At 38.6% G+C, this 14729-nt stretch overlaps 1 protein-coding gene across 21 annotated transcripts in view; it reads right to left on the bottom strand.

Annotated features, from left to right (window-relative positions):
• LOC127648639 (muscleblind-like protein 1) overlaps positions 1-14729 on the bottom strand; it is an 83002-nt gene that overhangs the window by 50233 nt on the left and 18040 nt on the right. For 16 of the 21 annotated variants that reach the window (XM_052133331.1, XM_052133337.1, XM_052133338.1 and 13 more), the window contains exons 1-2: positions 13693-13934; positions 2845-3462 (exon numbers count right to left, since the gene is read on the bottom strand). In XM_052133331.1, the coding sequence (XP_051989291.1) occupies positions 2845-3018 (174 nt within the window). In that variant the 5' untranslated portion in view covers positions 3019-3462; positions 13693-13934. Of the gene's footprint in view, positions 1-2844; positions 3463-6643; positions 6717-12812; positions 13192-13692; positions 13935-14729 lie in introns of those variants that run through there. The other 5 variants (XM_052133336.1, XM_052133333.1, XM_052133335.1 and 2 more) reach the window with 4 other exon arrangements.

The following is a 14729-nucleotide window of genomic DNA, read 5'->3' as shown; positions in this document are numbered from 1 at the left end:
GTATCATCACTTAATTGAACTCTGTTTTGGTTGGATATTATGTATGGGAGAAACAGATGAGGTTTATATCCATTTGGTAGAAGTACATTTATGTGGCCCAATGTAAATTAATTGTGCATACCAATACGTATAGCAATCCGATCAATCAAGATGCATGAAATAGCGAAAATAGGCCTTATATTTCCATCACTTTTTTTTTTAATTACAGTGGCTTTGCGCTGAATCATAAATGACTTTTAAAATACAGTAGGGCCTTATTATTATCAAAATTGAAAAAAAAAAAACAAAAAAAAAAAAACATGATTGTGGATATCAAATCTCCAAATGTCCTGTTTTGCAAGCTCAGTGATCTATAACCAGTCCAGGCCTGTGTTCTGGTGGTTTCAGAGATTATGAGTTGTTCTGAGTGTCTCTCTGACTCAATATCAAAGTTCAAACGAGGAAGTGAACCAAAACTGCAGAAAAGAACAGTATGGGACACTCAGTGAAGCAGAAATGCTCAGACAGGCTGAGTAATTCCACACATGAGACCTCAGCTTCTCATCCAAACATCAGAGATTCAGTGTGTTACAAGACAAGAAAGCAAATAATAATCAGAACATGATTAGTGTTCTCCTCTGAGACACCAGGAATTGGACATTTATAGAGATGTTTGTAGGAACATTTAAATGCAAAACCAAATACGAAGAGGGTTTCTGAAACCCTTAAGCCCCTGGCACACATCATTAAAAATCGAAGACGTGTGTGAAATCTGAATGCAGAATGTAAACATGACAAATTACACATTATCTATTGCATATATATTACTTTAAATCATCATCTAAGAGTTAAAACTGAATTCTAATCATAAAATAAGGCATGAAGTCATTAATGAAACATTTAATGTCACATTAGCAAAGGTTTAAACATGGAGTCTTGTGCTTCCTCATATTTAAATGCTCCTCTAAATGCCTCCCCCAGCGATGTGGCCGGTGTCTACGAACAGTATGTTGTTGCTCAGCTGTTTTAAACTTCTTTTTGGCTCTGAGCAAAGAACGAAGAACATATCTGTGAGTATACCGGAGCCTTAAAAGTCCCCATGAAATGGCTTGACGTGCTGTTTTCTATCCAGTGCTGACATTTGAAACAGGAAGCTTTTTATTATAATTTATAAATATAATAAACGTTTTTTTATAAAACAATTATGTCAGCCCTTTATCTTCAAATAAGAGCTTAACTGTTGTAAGTAGTACCTTTTACTATTGCAAAAGGTTAAAATATACTCCTAGATAAAGTGCTATTATATCCGAAGTGCTATTATAATATGTAGTTCTGCAAAGCCACTATGGCTGTGTTTTAAAAACCTACTGAGCTTCCTACTTAGGCAGCATTTTTTGAAAATGGTACTTAACTGTAGGCACATCTAAATGTTCGGCAATTTGCACTTTTAGGCATTAGACCTAGAGAGCTAAATACCTAGACTGCCTGTTTGGGCATCATTTACACAGTCACATGTTCAATTTGTACTAGGGATGCACCAATAAAAATGTGTGTGCTGATACCGATATCTGATTATTTACAGTAGAACAACATCTGCCAATGCCAATAGTTTGGTGGTTCTACTTTTTATGCTACCTTTTCAAATCACTGATAATTAATAATATAATTTAAATAATAATATTTGTCTGTCTCTACTGTCTTTTCCATGTTGCAAAGCAACTTGTCTCAGTTGTAATCAAAACGCAGATACAAAAAGCATAATATTATATCACATAAACATTTTAATTTACATTAACTAAATTCTTAAAAGCCTCCGATAGTGCAGATCATTGGATTTACAGGTCGAAACGATTATTGGCTGATACATCAGTGCCTTTCTGATTCTAACGTTTCAAAACCTTGTGAGCTGCTAGATCTAGACAATGGTTTTGGGCTTCATAGGTGCATTTCAAAATTAGCTTTAAATGTTTCTAAACCTGGTGTGCTGCCTACTTAGAAATCAATTTTGGGCATAATGTGATCAAAGCTGGTAAGCTGCCACTTTGCATATTTGGCATCATAGGTGCATTCACATATACGTTTGAAACATTTTAAATCCTCCTAAGTTGACATTTGAATGTTCCTATAATGCCTTAAAAATGCTATCTACTGTAGGTAGGCAGGCTCACTAAGTTTTGAAACACAACCTGGGTCATGCTTCATGGTCGATAAACATTGACCTATACCAAAGTCTTTCTAGCAAGTCAGTCCACTGTCTGCCATCTTTGGAATGCTCTCTGGAAGCTATTTCCAGTCATACCAGTGCAGCTCCAATCTACTTGAATGGAGAAAGACCAAAATCTCAAAAACGGTTGGTCAAGATTACGATCAAAGAACATATTTCTAATCAGCAATACAAGCTGACACTACTGGAATCTGATTCTGTACCTAAAAAACACAATTTTCGCAACTTGTATAGGTAATGCGCAAGCACGTTCTAAAGTTGATTGACAGGTAATGTCTGTATCTAAAAGGTGATTGGCTCTTTTAACTGTAAGATGGGACTTCCTTTCTACATTCGTTGAGCATTGGGTGCTCAGAGCTCCTTTGTTGTGCATTCCAATTTCTCCCATTCATTTAAATAGAAGTGACCCATATCTGCTAAATAATCTATGCCTGTATTCATAACTGCTTTGAATATAGTTACTCTGTTAAAGCTTTTACATGTGCAATCTTTGTAGTAATGAAAAGCTTTGTTGGTAGGGAGATTCAGCCTTCACATTGGTTGTGGGTCTTTTTGCATGTTTGTTTATTTAGTCCACTTAACACGCTGTTTACACTCTGACTGCACAGTGAAAAACCGGAAGTGTGTATCTTGTATCTTACCTTCAGTGAGTCAAAGCACGCAATAACTCGGCCATTCTCCACCTGGCAGCTCTTGGCGGGATGCGCAAACTTGCACTCGGCATCGGAGCGAGAGCACGTGCCGCGCTGAAACTCTCGACACACCTCCAACGTCAGCCATTTTGTGTCCCGCATGTGAGCCATATTCATTGACATGTCAACAGCAAGGCCAGCACGCTTAAGCGGCAAACAATCTACAATTCCTTAAAAAAAGTGTCTTGAATCTGCTTGTGTTTGTGTGTGTTTTTTGTCAGGTCAAAAGCTGACTTTCCGTTTGTCCTTCTAAGAATGCTTCCCTCTTGCTTTAGATAGTTTAGCTCCTCTTTCCTTAGGGATGCACACCAGAACAAGGCAAAACGAACAAAAACTGTTGCTTATTGGATCCAAAAGCAAAATCCTCACATTTGATTCAATAGTGCACACTTCAGTGGTCTGTTTTTTGAATGAGCAAAGGTAGAGGTTGTCTGGGTTTACAAAGACGGTTGTGAGGGCTGTCCTTTCACCGATGTGGGCGGCAAGCAGGCAGGAAGCTAAGGCTGGTACTACAAGCAGGTCCAAGCAGCGGCAGACGCAAGAGAGGGCACAATACTCAGTACCCACCTGCAAGAGACAGAAAACACAGCTCAGTAAAAAGTGTGAGTATGACAGTTAGTGTTCAAATCTGATTTTGTTCAAACCGATTTTCACATTTCTATTAAAAGCTTCAAAATCTGTTTGTGTTTTTAATTCCGGTGGTAAATGAGTCCTTAACCGTATGCCTATAATTGAGAATGCTGACTGTCCTAATTTAGTTTTCATGTTGCTGATCTGCAATTGTGACAAGTTGCAACCCTGGTTGTGGTTCTATTGGTTTTGTAATTCATTGGTAAATGTTCATAGTAAAATTGTAATTAGATAATTTCAATGTGGAAAGAGCTTTGCAAAGGATGTACAATCAACCATTATCTCAAAATAAAATCACAGTCATCAGATCATTACAGATTGCCTTAAAGGGCAGGGAAGGAATTACATTTATGAAATAGTTTTGCGATCCCCGGCAAAACCTTTTGCATACTATTGCAGTAGTTTTGCGTTCACTTTGCAATAAATTAACCATGGTTTTAATGCAGTAACTATATTTCAACTACAGTGTTATTGCAGTAAAACAATGGTTAATTGTGTCCAAATCATGGTTTACTCAAAAAAAAAAATAATAATACAATTGTAACTACAGCAAACATAGTAAATTACCCTAATTTATTTCTAAAATAGTTTTACATTTAACTCACAAAAAAGCTTTGCTTTTACTACAGTAAGCATTTTATAATATTAGAATCAGCTTTATTGCAAAGTATGCTTACACATACAAGGAATTTGTCTTGGTGAAAGAAGCTTCCAGTGCACAAACAATACAAAAACAAGACAGAGATAATAATAATAATAATAATAATAATAATAAAAAGAATAAAAAAAGTGAATAGAAAATATAAGTATAGAAATACACAATAAGAATATATGTACAACGTACAAATACGAATGTGAGAGAATGTATGGCAGAGGAGGTAGGGTATGTTAGGGGTATGTAAATATAAATAGACTAAGATGTGTATTGCACATAATTATTGCTCAATGGGACAGTTTTAACTGTTTATGAGATGGATAGCCTGGGGGAAAAAACTGTTCTTGTGCCTGACGGATCTGGTGCTCAGAGCTCTGTAGCGCCAACCAGATGGCAACAGTTCAAAAAGGTAGTGGGCTGGGTGAGGGGGGTCCAGAGTGATGTTTCCAGCCCTTTTCCTCACTCTGGAGGTGTACAGTTCTTGAAGGGAGGGCAGGGGGCAACCAATAATCCTCTCAGCAGTCCCAACTGTCCTTTGCAGTCTTCTGATATCCAATATCGTAGCTGCATCAAAACAGACAGTTACTGAAGTGCAGAGGACAGACTCAATGACTGCTGAGTAGAACTGTATCAACAGCGCCTGTGGCAGATTTAACTTCCTCAGCTGGTGAAGGAAGTACAACCTTAGGCCTTTTTCACAATGGAGTCAATGTGGGTCTCCCACTCCTGGTCCTGTGAGATGGTAGTGCCCAGTAATCTGAATGACTCCACTGCTGCAACAGTGCTGTTTAGAATGGTGAACGAGGTCAATGTTTGGGTGTTCCTCCTAAAGTCCACAATCATCTCCACTGTTTTGAGCATGTTCAGCTCCAGGCTGTTTTGACTGCACCAGTGAGTGAGCCTTTAAATCTTCCTTCTGTATACAGACTCATTGTCGTCTTGGAAGAGGCCAATGACAACAGTGTCATCTGAAAGCTTCAGGAGCTTGACAGAGGGGTCCTTGGAGGTGCAGTCATTGGTATACAGGGAGAAGAGTAGTGGGGAGAGCACACATCTCTGGGCAGCATCAGTGCTGATTGTACATGTGCTGGAAGAAAATTTCCCATTTCTAGCTGCTGCCTTTCCATCAGAAAGCTTGTGATTCACTGAAATGTAGACATGGGAACAGAGAGTTGGTGTAATTTAGTCCGGATAATAGCTGGGATGATGGTGTTGAAAGCCGAACTGAAGTCCACAAAACGGATCCTTACATATGTCCCTGGTCTGTCCAGATGTTGCAATCTCATAATATAAGAAGAAAGATAGTGTAGAGCAGGGGTTGGCAACCTATGGCATGCGTACCAGCACTGGCACACAAAGGGGCAATCACTGGCACGCCAGCAACAGTGAGAGGGGAGTAGACTATTTGATTTATATAAATTCCGCACCTGCATTCCAATCTATATCTTGATGTAATCCTTCCTCATGCAGCATGTTTTCATGGGCTGAATGGGAGACTAAACAAAAAGTTAAAATGTGACAAAACTGCAGTTTACCCAACAGACTCGCGCCGCGCGTGCAAGCCATTTGAACATCACAAGCCGACAGCGCGTCACTTTTGGTTAATCGCGAGAGTAAACATGCCTGCTTTGCTTTGGTCAGGCTGCATGACAGCCTACATGCTGTGTTTCATTTGTTTCTTTTTGCTTTCAAAACACCACATGATGTAATAAAATCTTAATCCTTGAGATTTCCAACCCAGCATACAGGTACAACCTCCTTAAACCTTGGTCACACTTAAAATTACATTAAACTATTAAAAGAGAAAACATAAACCCACATCGTAGGGTTCACACACACACATTCACACTAATACACCAATGGCGGCAGAGCTGCCATGCAAGGCGCTAACCTGCCATTGGTAGCAACTTGGGGTTCAGTGTCTTGCCCAAGGACACTTTGGCATGTTGAGTCCTGTGGGCCAGGAATCGAACAGCCAACTGTGAGATTAGAAGTCTGTCCCAAATGCACACTTTTATCACTCATGGACTTCACTCGCCTACGTCACCAAAGTCTGGATTCAGTGGAGGACCACAAGGACTTAGGGTGCCATTTGAGACAGGGCCATAAAGCACAACCAGTGTAGTACACTTCCCCAAAAAACACTCTTATGAGCTAGTTCTTTTGCAAAATTCTTTTGCATCTACACTGCAAAGCATACAGCGTTTCCTACCAAACTAGGTTCTTTTTAGTGAATGAAAAAAGCTGAACCTTTTCATGTCAGACTCAAAATTAGCCAAGAATTGTTTCTGTGCGAATTAAATCAGAGTAATTACTGGGTGGTTGATATGACAATGTGTAGCTGAAGATGAGTTTCGTTGTAATTAGTGTTATTTTGGAAAAACACTTTAAAAAGCATACTATTTAGTAGGGAAAGCATGCAATTTGTGATGCAGCACATCTTCCTATATAATATTATCTTACCACCTCTCCATCTCACTCGGTTGTCCTCACTCCTCTATTAGACTCTCGCCAGCTGCATAAATCCCTCACACCCCTAAAAATGCCAGAAATGCACTGAAGTCTGCAGAAAACTGTCAGTCCGAGCAAATAAAACATTGTCAGACACATTCCTGGATAAACACACACACCTCCTTCTCACTAGCACACATAAACACACTGGACTCTTTCTTGAACAAACACACACACACGAAACACGTACAAAGCAGCCCTTCACAACTTTAACAGTTTTAGTCCAAGCTGAGGAACCAAATAGCATATTAAAGCTAAAGCCAAAAACTGTGGCGTATCATTTAAAAAACAGAGGGGACAGCAAGAGAGAAAGGGGTGGGAAGCGAATGGAGGAGGTCATTTCCCCTTTCTCTGAAGTATTGCACGACCCATGGTGAGCCAATCATGGCAAGAGATGGAGCAATGTTCCTGGCAACATGCCAGTTAAGAGCAGCAGTCTATTCTGAAAGAGGGTGACGCTGCTGAACAAAAAGCAGCCTTAACAAGCTGGTCTCCTGACTGTTCAGTCTGGTTTTCTGGTTTTAGAGGGGTTTTGGGCACTTATCATTAAGAATTGGGCCAGACGCACAGAGAAACCACAAAGAACACGCTAGCAACCACCTAGAAAACATCCACTGAGATCATTCAAGAAACCACTAAGAACAATAAATGCGTTAACGATGTGCTAAAACACTTAAATCCCCTTAGAAACCAAATAGCTTAGCCCTGGCAACCATCCACAATGCCCTAGCACCACTTACATTTTTTTGATTTTCTGAAAATAGTGTATTGTATTTTTAAAGCAAGGCGAGTTTATTTATATAGCACATTTCATACACAATGGCAATTCAAAGTGCTTTACATAAAAATGATTAAAATATTTATATTTTATATATGAAGTCTTGACTGGATACAAAACATCTAATTCTCACTATATTTTTTAGATGATAATAGAATGATTTAGTTATTAATTTGATGTGACTACTGAAACTAAGGTCTGACTCCAAAATGACACAAGGATATGTGTTCACCTTGGAAAATGTTGCCTTTGTTGCCAAATACAATGACCTCTGTCTTGTTGTTGTATAACTGAAGGAAGTTTTGGCACATCCAACTGTTAATTTCATCAATGCACTGACACAGAGTGTCTATGGGGCTGTAATCATTTGGCGATAGGGCTAGATAGATCTGGGTGACGTCTGCATAGCTATGGTATGCATTTTGGTTCTTTCATAATTTGGCCTAGTGGGAGTATACAGGTTGAAGAGGAGTGGTGCCAGAATTGACTCCATATGTCATGGATGTCCACTCAGATTCATAGTTCTCGATGTTCACATAGAAACCCCTCCCTTCTAGATAAGACCTGATCCAGCTGAGGGACCGTCTCAGAGAGCCCAACCCAGCTTTCCAGTCTGTCTAGGAGCATGTTGTGGTCAACAGTGTTAAAGGCAGCACTGAGATGTAATATTACAAGCACTCATATTTTGCCTGAATCAGTACTTAGCCAAATACCATTAAGTATCTACATCCCAACTCGCATACTTCTGCACTATTCTACTCCATTTCGCAATGTATGTAAATAGTGTGAGTATAATGTTCACACTGAAAATACAATGAAGATAGAGTACTGCGAGTACCCGGATAATTAACTTTTTCGCCCTACCTAGTTAAGGACTGAGTTTGGATAACCCGCTAAAGCTAGCGATAACATATTACGTGCCTTTGAAACGTGTAGTTTAAAATCGTTAATGGTGCATTGTGTAAGTGCACAGTGTATAGTAAATAATTTAGCTTGTAAGAATTATTGTTGTAATGGTCCCACTTTATACTAGGTGTCTTCCCCTATGTAATAACATTAAAATACAAACAAGACAATGTACTTATTGTGTAACCACATGTTGTTCAGAAAAATACTCATAAGGTACACTTTTGCTGCTACTGAAATTGAGGTATGGGTAGGTTTAGGGGTTTAGGGTAAGTGTTGGGATAGGGTTAGGTTTATGGAGTTAGATTTTAGGGTAAGGGTTGTGCTAGGGTTAGGGTTAGGTTTAGGATTAGGGGTAAGGTTAACAGTGTAACTACATGTGCAATTAAATGCAGGTTTGTCCAATATAAGTACTATGCAACAAAGTATGTACATAATAAGTACATTGTATCAAATGCTTAAGTACATAGTACATAGACACCTAATATAAACAAGGTCTGTTGTAACTAAATGTAATCCTTCGTTAAGATCTTCATCTTCACTTGATCATAATGACGGTGTTACTTTTGTTCTCTTTTTTTTTTTTTTTTAGATTTGACAATTGTGTCACTGTGTATCTCCCACAATAATTTGTGGTGCAACAACAAGTTGCTGCAAGGTCAAAGAAGGAGAGAAAAATAAGAACGATAGTTAGAGTGAGTGAGCAAGAGAGAATAATCTGGAAGTATGCCAATCAAAGCCCATTAAAAAAATCTAACATTTTTGCCACTGGGAGGAGAACTGGATGTTATGTTCTCTTTTAAGAAATGGAAACTATTTAAATGATTTAAAAAAATGTGATATTTTGCCAACAGATCATTTTCTTTTTTTGGTGTATGTTTTTATTTAGTTGAGAACTGACTGAACATTTGATTTCTTGAGGCTCTGTTTGTAATTCATCACCAGTGACATCAGGGCTATTAAAGGGACCGTTTCACAGACATAATCTTGGTCTGAAATAGATTTTAAAAATGGCAGAATTATAACTAAAGTTTATCGGACTGAATATAGTCTATTTACAAGAAACTACAGAAAACAAACTCTCACTTCACAGTCCTTTGTCCCTTAAAATATTAAAATTAATATTGGAACAGCAGTATTTGAGACTTTAAAGTAAATCAAATTTGTAAACAATCTAGCAACAGCCTAACTAAATGTTGTACTGTTTAAGGTTTTACAAGTGTTTTGAAGTGTTATCACTAATGTCTTTCATTATGCACTGATATACTTAAATAAAGGTGTCAAATAGAAACATAAGGGGTTGTACAGCCTTATGTCATAGATAACCTTTTTAAGTACCACAAAGAACATTTTATTCTCTAGTTCTTTTAGAAAACTAACCATGTAATACCACTTTAAAGAACCCAGAAACAACATTGATCAAAATAACCTATAATGTAACATCAAGAACTAGCTAACAAACCATATGGCCAACTCAAGACGACATGATCACACGTGAAGTCGGCATGACTTTTCCGATAGTTTAGTTACCCTAGGATCGAAGACTCTATGCATGTTTGCAGTGGTTTCAATGTGTTTGCTTTTCCACATGGCGCGATTGGCAGTGCATTGCATCAGCAGCATGGGAGACTAGGGTTCAAAGCCAAGCAGTAACGATGTTTCAATAATTATTGACACGCACGATTAGGAGGTTTAACTTTTCCCTCTAATATTACTTTTTTACTCCACTAATGGTTAAGGAAAGGTTTGGGGACAGAATCTATAAATATAATCTTTTCTCTTCATTGTATAACGTCCTGTAAAGCTGAAAACAACTTGCTTCACTAATAGTTTTTGGTGACCTCTCCTGGACATAAATGGAGCTCACATGTGCCCATACGCCCTACAACACTTACTGCTTTGGCCACTGGGGGCAGCGCTTCGAAATTTCGGGCAACGTCTACTGAAAAAAATGTTGGTCTACTCTTTCCGGTTTCACTGTGAGATCAGGCTGACTCAAGAACTCTATTCAGCAAAAAAACAAAATAAAACATTTGAGAAGAAGATGGTGCTTTGGCATCGAAGAACCTTTATATTTAAAAGTGAGCCTTTAAGAGAGAATTCAAAGGCAAATCTGTCAGTTTACAATCACAAAACCACACAGGAACACCCTTAAGATGACAGTTCAGGTGTACTTTGCTAGTTGGGCACTTTCCTGCCATGAGGATATTTATATTAGTGATCGTTCAATGTGGGTTTTTCAATGACCGATTCTTAACCTTTTACATTTGGTCCCCCCAATATTGAATTTTTGATTATGTTCTTGAGATTGTATCATTTTTATGATGTAACTATGTAATTCAAATCGAACAGAATCAAAACGCTTCTGATCTTGAATCGTCTAACATATGAACATTCTACAGTATAATTCCAATTATAACTGCTCTGCTTCAGCTGAACCCAGATCAGCTGTTTTCCAGCATTATTACATGAAGGACTGACTATAGGTGTAGTGCTTGATCATAAAGGTGTGCAGGCAGGAGAGATGGTTATCTGGTTTGACTCAGATGTGTGTAGGTGATGATTGCCATGTTGGAAAGGGTTGAAAATAGTATCATCACCATGGTTACACAGCACAAAGCTTCAAGCAAAAGCTCTTCTACCCAGTAACTCAGAAACATGAATGGCTAATAAACCCACAAATGTTGTTTGCAGAGCTCCCCGAATTGGAAAGGTCAGGGGTCAATGATATGTGTATTATTTAGCAATACTGTAGAACTATTTAAACCATTTTAATGATCAGTCAATTAATTATGAATGGTAAGAGTCTGGAATTAACAAACAGTATTTTTTTCTACAATTTCAATAAATTTGTACAGCACTTCATAAAATACATACTGTTCCAAAGCAGCTTTACAGAAAATATCATAAAAATAGTGCCTTGCAAACCCACGAGTAAGCAAGGCAATAGTAGCAAGAAAAGAAAAGATTCAGAAAGTAATTTTTCAAGAACATATACATAATGGATTATTCAAAATGCTAAAAAAATAACAAAAAAAGAATCTTTTTAGTGTCTATTTAGTGTCTTCTTTAGAAATATACATGGGGATACATATATCCATTATATATATATATATATATATATATATATTGTTCTACGATGCCCCTACAGATTATAAGTGCATAAACACACATTATTAGTGACATTAAAGGCACCAGGTATCGCTCGCAGGCAAAAACACATATGCAAACACATCCATTGACAAATAGAGCACTAGGATGTAAAGACAGAAATGCAGATGTCGAAAATGTTAATGACACAAAAAGAAAAAAAAAACTATAAGCGCCTTAGTGCCGTGTTGTGAAATACTGGTGTGAAGCCGTGATCGCAAGGAGATTATGAGATGGTGCAAACCACCAGATGTACTATTAAAATACTTAATGCAGGTACATTTATCATGGTAACAGTCATTTTATTGCTAGCATTAGGGATTAAATGCAACTGTTAATTTACAGGAAATGTATTTTACATCATTGTTGCAACTCATGAGTAATTAGCAGTTTGCATCTATGAATTAATGAACCAGTGATCAACATACTGTTTACATGTAAACAAATAATCAACCCAATGTTTGTCTACATAAAATAAAATGTCTCTAAACTAAAATGAGATAACTTCTGCTAATAACATTGTTGAAGTAAATTCATGAACCCCTAATTAACTGTTTGCATCTAACAGAATTATTCACCTAATGTTCGTCTACACATAAAATTTCCAAACTAAAGTTACAAAACCTTCAGCAAATTACATAGTTTATTCTATGAGAATTTAGTTAGTTATGTAGTGTGAACAGAAATGAATTAGAAGTGAATGAATGAACCCAAGATCAATTGGCTGTTTACATTTAACAGAATAATCCACCTAATAATATTATTTTCCACATAAAATGTCTCCAAATACATTTAGAAAACTTTATACTGATAACATTGTTTATTCTAGAACAATTTAGTTCAAAGAAAGATTTGGAACTAGTGTGAACAGAAAACAATCAGAAGTGAATTAATTAATTAAAGTGAAGTAAAGCAAAGCGCGTGTCCCTATAAAAGCATCCATGTGCTTATTTTCTCGACGCAGATTATTCACTTTCACTTTTTCACCCACTAGAGCACGCCATCGACAAAACCCGAAGACTTGCGCCAGACCACCCCAAGAGACCACTTCAGTTTATTTTATATTTTACCAAGAAAAACAATTTCTTCAAACAACAGAAAATAATCCTTTAATCAGACACCGTCAATCGACAGGTTTTAGATACGAAATGGAACAACTAACGTTTTCCCACAGTTCTCAAACGTCTGCAGCAAGTCTGAACTGGTAAAACAATAACCCATAAGTGCCCTGAAACTCTGTATAAACTAAAACTCTGTATAAACTAATCGTAAACAATCTTCTCTTACATGCTTCCGTTTCAGAGCAGGAAACCCAGAATATAGTCAACTGCGAGCAGTCGACAAGTAGACCTGCTAGAGCTTACATCCATATGTATGAGAGTGTTTACCGTTTACTTACATGTCTGCACGGAAGAGTGACGCACTCAGTCAGAAGTGAAAACCTGCGTCAACATCTCTCTCTTTCTCTTTTTCTCTCCCTCTCTCTAGCAGACAGCTATGCTCTCACACGCCCCTGCGCAGTCCCAGGGTGCCTGACTGGGTCCTACTGCTCTGAAATCTAGCACGAGCCATATTCGGAAACAGCAGTTACACATGTCACACGTAATTTACATGCACAGGGGTGGGAGCTCCTCTGTTATGACACTGAGAGCATATGCAAAAAAGCTGCACTCATGCACTGGTACGTGGATAAAAGAAACATATGGGAAGTGAGACCGAGAGGGGGCTTAAAAAGGGAGAAGTGCTCTTGGGTTCAACAGTGAACCAATCGCACAATGCCGCTGTCTAAACAAGTAGCCGGTTTGAGGGGGGGTACCTGTGCATAGTCATTTCCTGCCAAAAACGCACATGCACAGATGCAATTGTGTGCACAGGCAAGGACTTTTCAGGACGATGAAAAAAAAAAGAAAAACATTAAAGAGGCTTGTTGGGTGCCCCATTGTGCTGTTTGCAATCGCCTAGACACAACAAACTGCAGATAACCACAAAGGCACCCTATAAAGTCAAACACAGCCCTCACACACTGAACTCCCCCCTCCCGACCCACAGAGACACACACAGTAAGTATACAAGTGGTGCATTTCTTCAAGCTCACAAGAAAGATTGCCATTGCTGTTAGAAAAGAACAGTAAGAGACAGAGAGACAGAAAAGAAAAGCAGTTCTTACCTCTCACATCATGATTAATATTGAGCCCTCTTCAATGTGTTTTGCATGTGATCAGATATGGGCGGTAGGCTGTGACAGCAGAGCCTAAGGCACCGAGTGGACCATTCTCAAAAGGAGAAAAGAGAAAGAGAGAGACAGACAGAGAGAGTGCCTAGCTTACTGCGTGTGTAGCTTCTGGTTGCACCACTGTGTGTGAGCTGTATGTGTGTGTGTGAGCTAAGAGCCTGCAAAGAGAGTGTCGAGCAGCAACAGCAGCACTGCGCAGAGCACAGAACTCAACCGCCAATTACACGCACTGGTGCCGCCCACCAGCACTACCAGGAAGTGCTGCTACTGCTGCTGCTTTGAGTTTCTCACTGAAGAGAAGGGGAGGGGTGAAAAGGAAGGAAAGGGAGGTAAAGAAAAAGAAAACGAGTGTGCCTGTGAGATTACATCGTGCTTTTCCCATAAGCATTTTGCACACATACATAGCCGAGTGTTTAGGTACATCTGGTGCATTGTGCAGCATTTTCTGCCTCTAGAAAGGCAGGATTTAGTTTTTATTTGGCTCTAAATCGTCACACTATCTGGGTTACAGCCATTTCAGCAGGGAAATATATAATCGGTGTAAGTCTGAATGACATATTTATTCCATAATCCGAGAATAGCAAACATGTCTAGAGGGAACTCTTTTAAAATTGACAAGATTTGCCCTTTTTGTGAGAGGTTACGTTTTTAAAGACCCCAAGAGTTTTCTCTCCTATATTGAGATTTTTTTCCAATTGAAAGTCCTTTTGGTGGGACTTACACTCACCTAAAGGATTATTAGGAACACCCTACTAATACTGTGTTTGACCCCCTTTCGCCTTCAGAGCTGCCTTAATTCTATGTGGCATTGATTCAACAAGGTGCTGAAAGCATTCTTTAGAAATGTTGGCCCATATTGATAGGATAGCATCTTGCAGTTGATGGAGATTTGTGGGACGCACATCCAGGGCACGAAGCTCCCGTTCCACCACATCCCAAAGATGCTCTATTGGGTTGAGATCTGGTGACTG

The sequence above is a fragment of the Xyrauchen texanus genome, chromosome 9 (genome assembly GCF_025860055.1).
Source record: "Xyrauchen texanus isolate HMW12.3.18 chromosome 9, RBS_HiC_50CHRs, whole genome shotgun sequence".
NCBI lineage: Eukaryota > Metazoa > Chordata > Actinopteri > Cypriniformes > Catostomidae > Xyrauchen > Xyrauchen texanus.
This window is presented reverse-complemented; position numbering and strand designations above follow the sequence as displayed.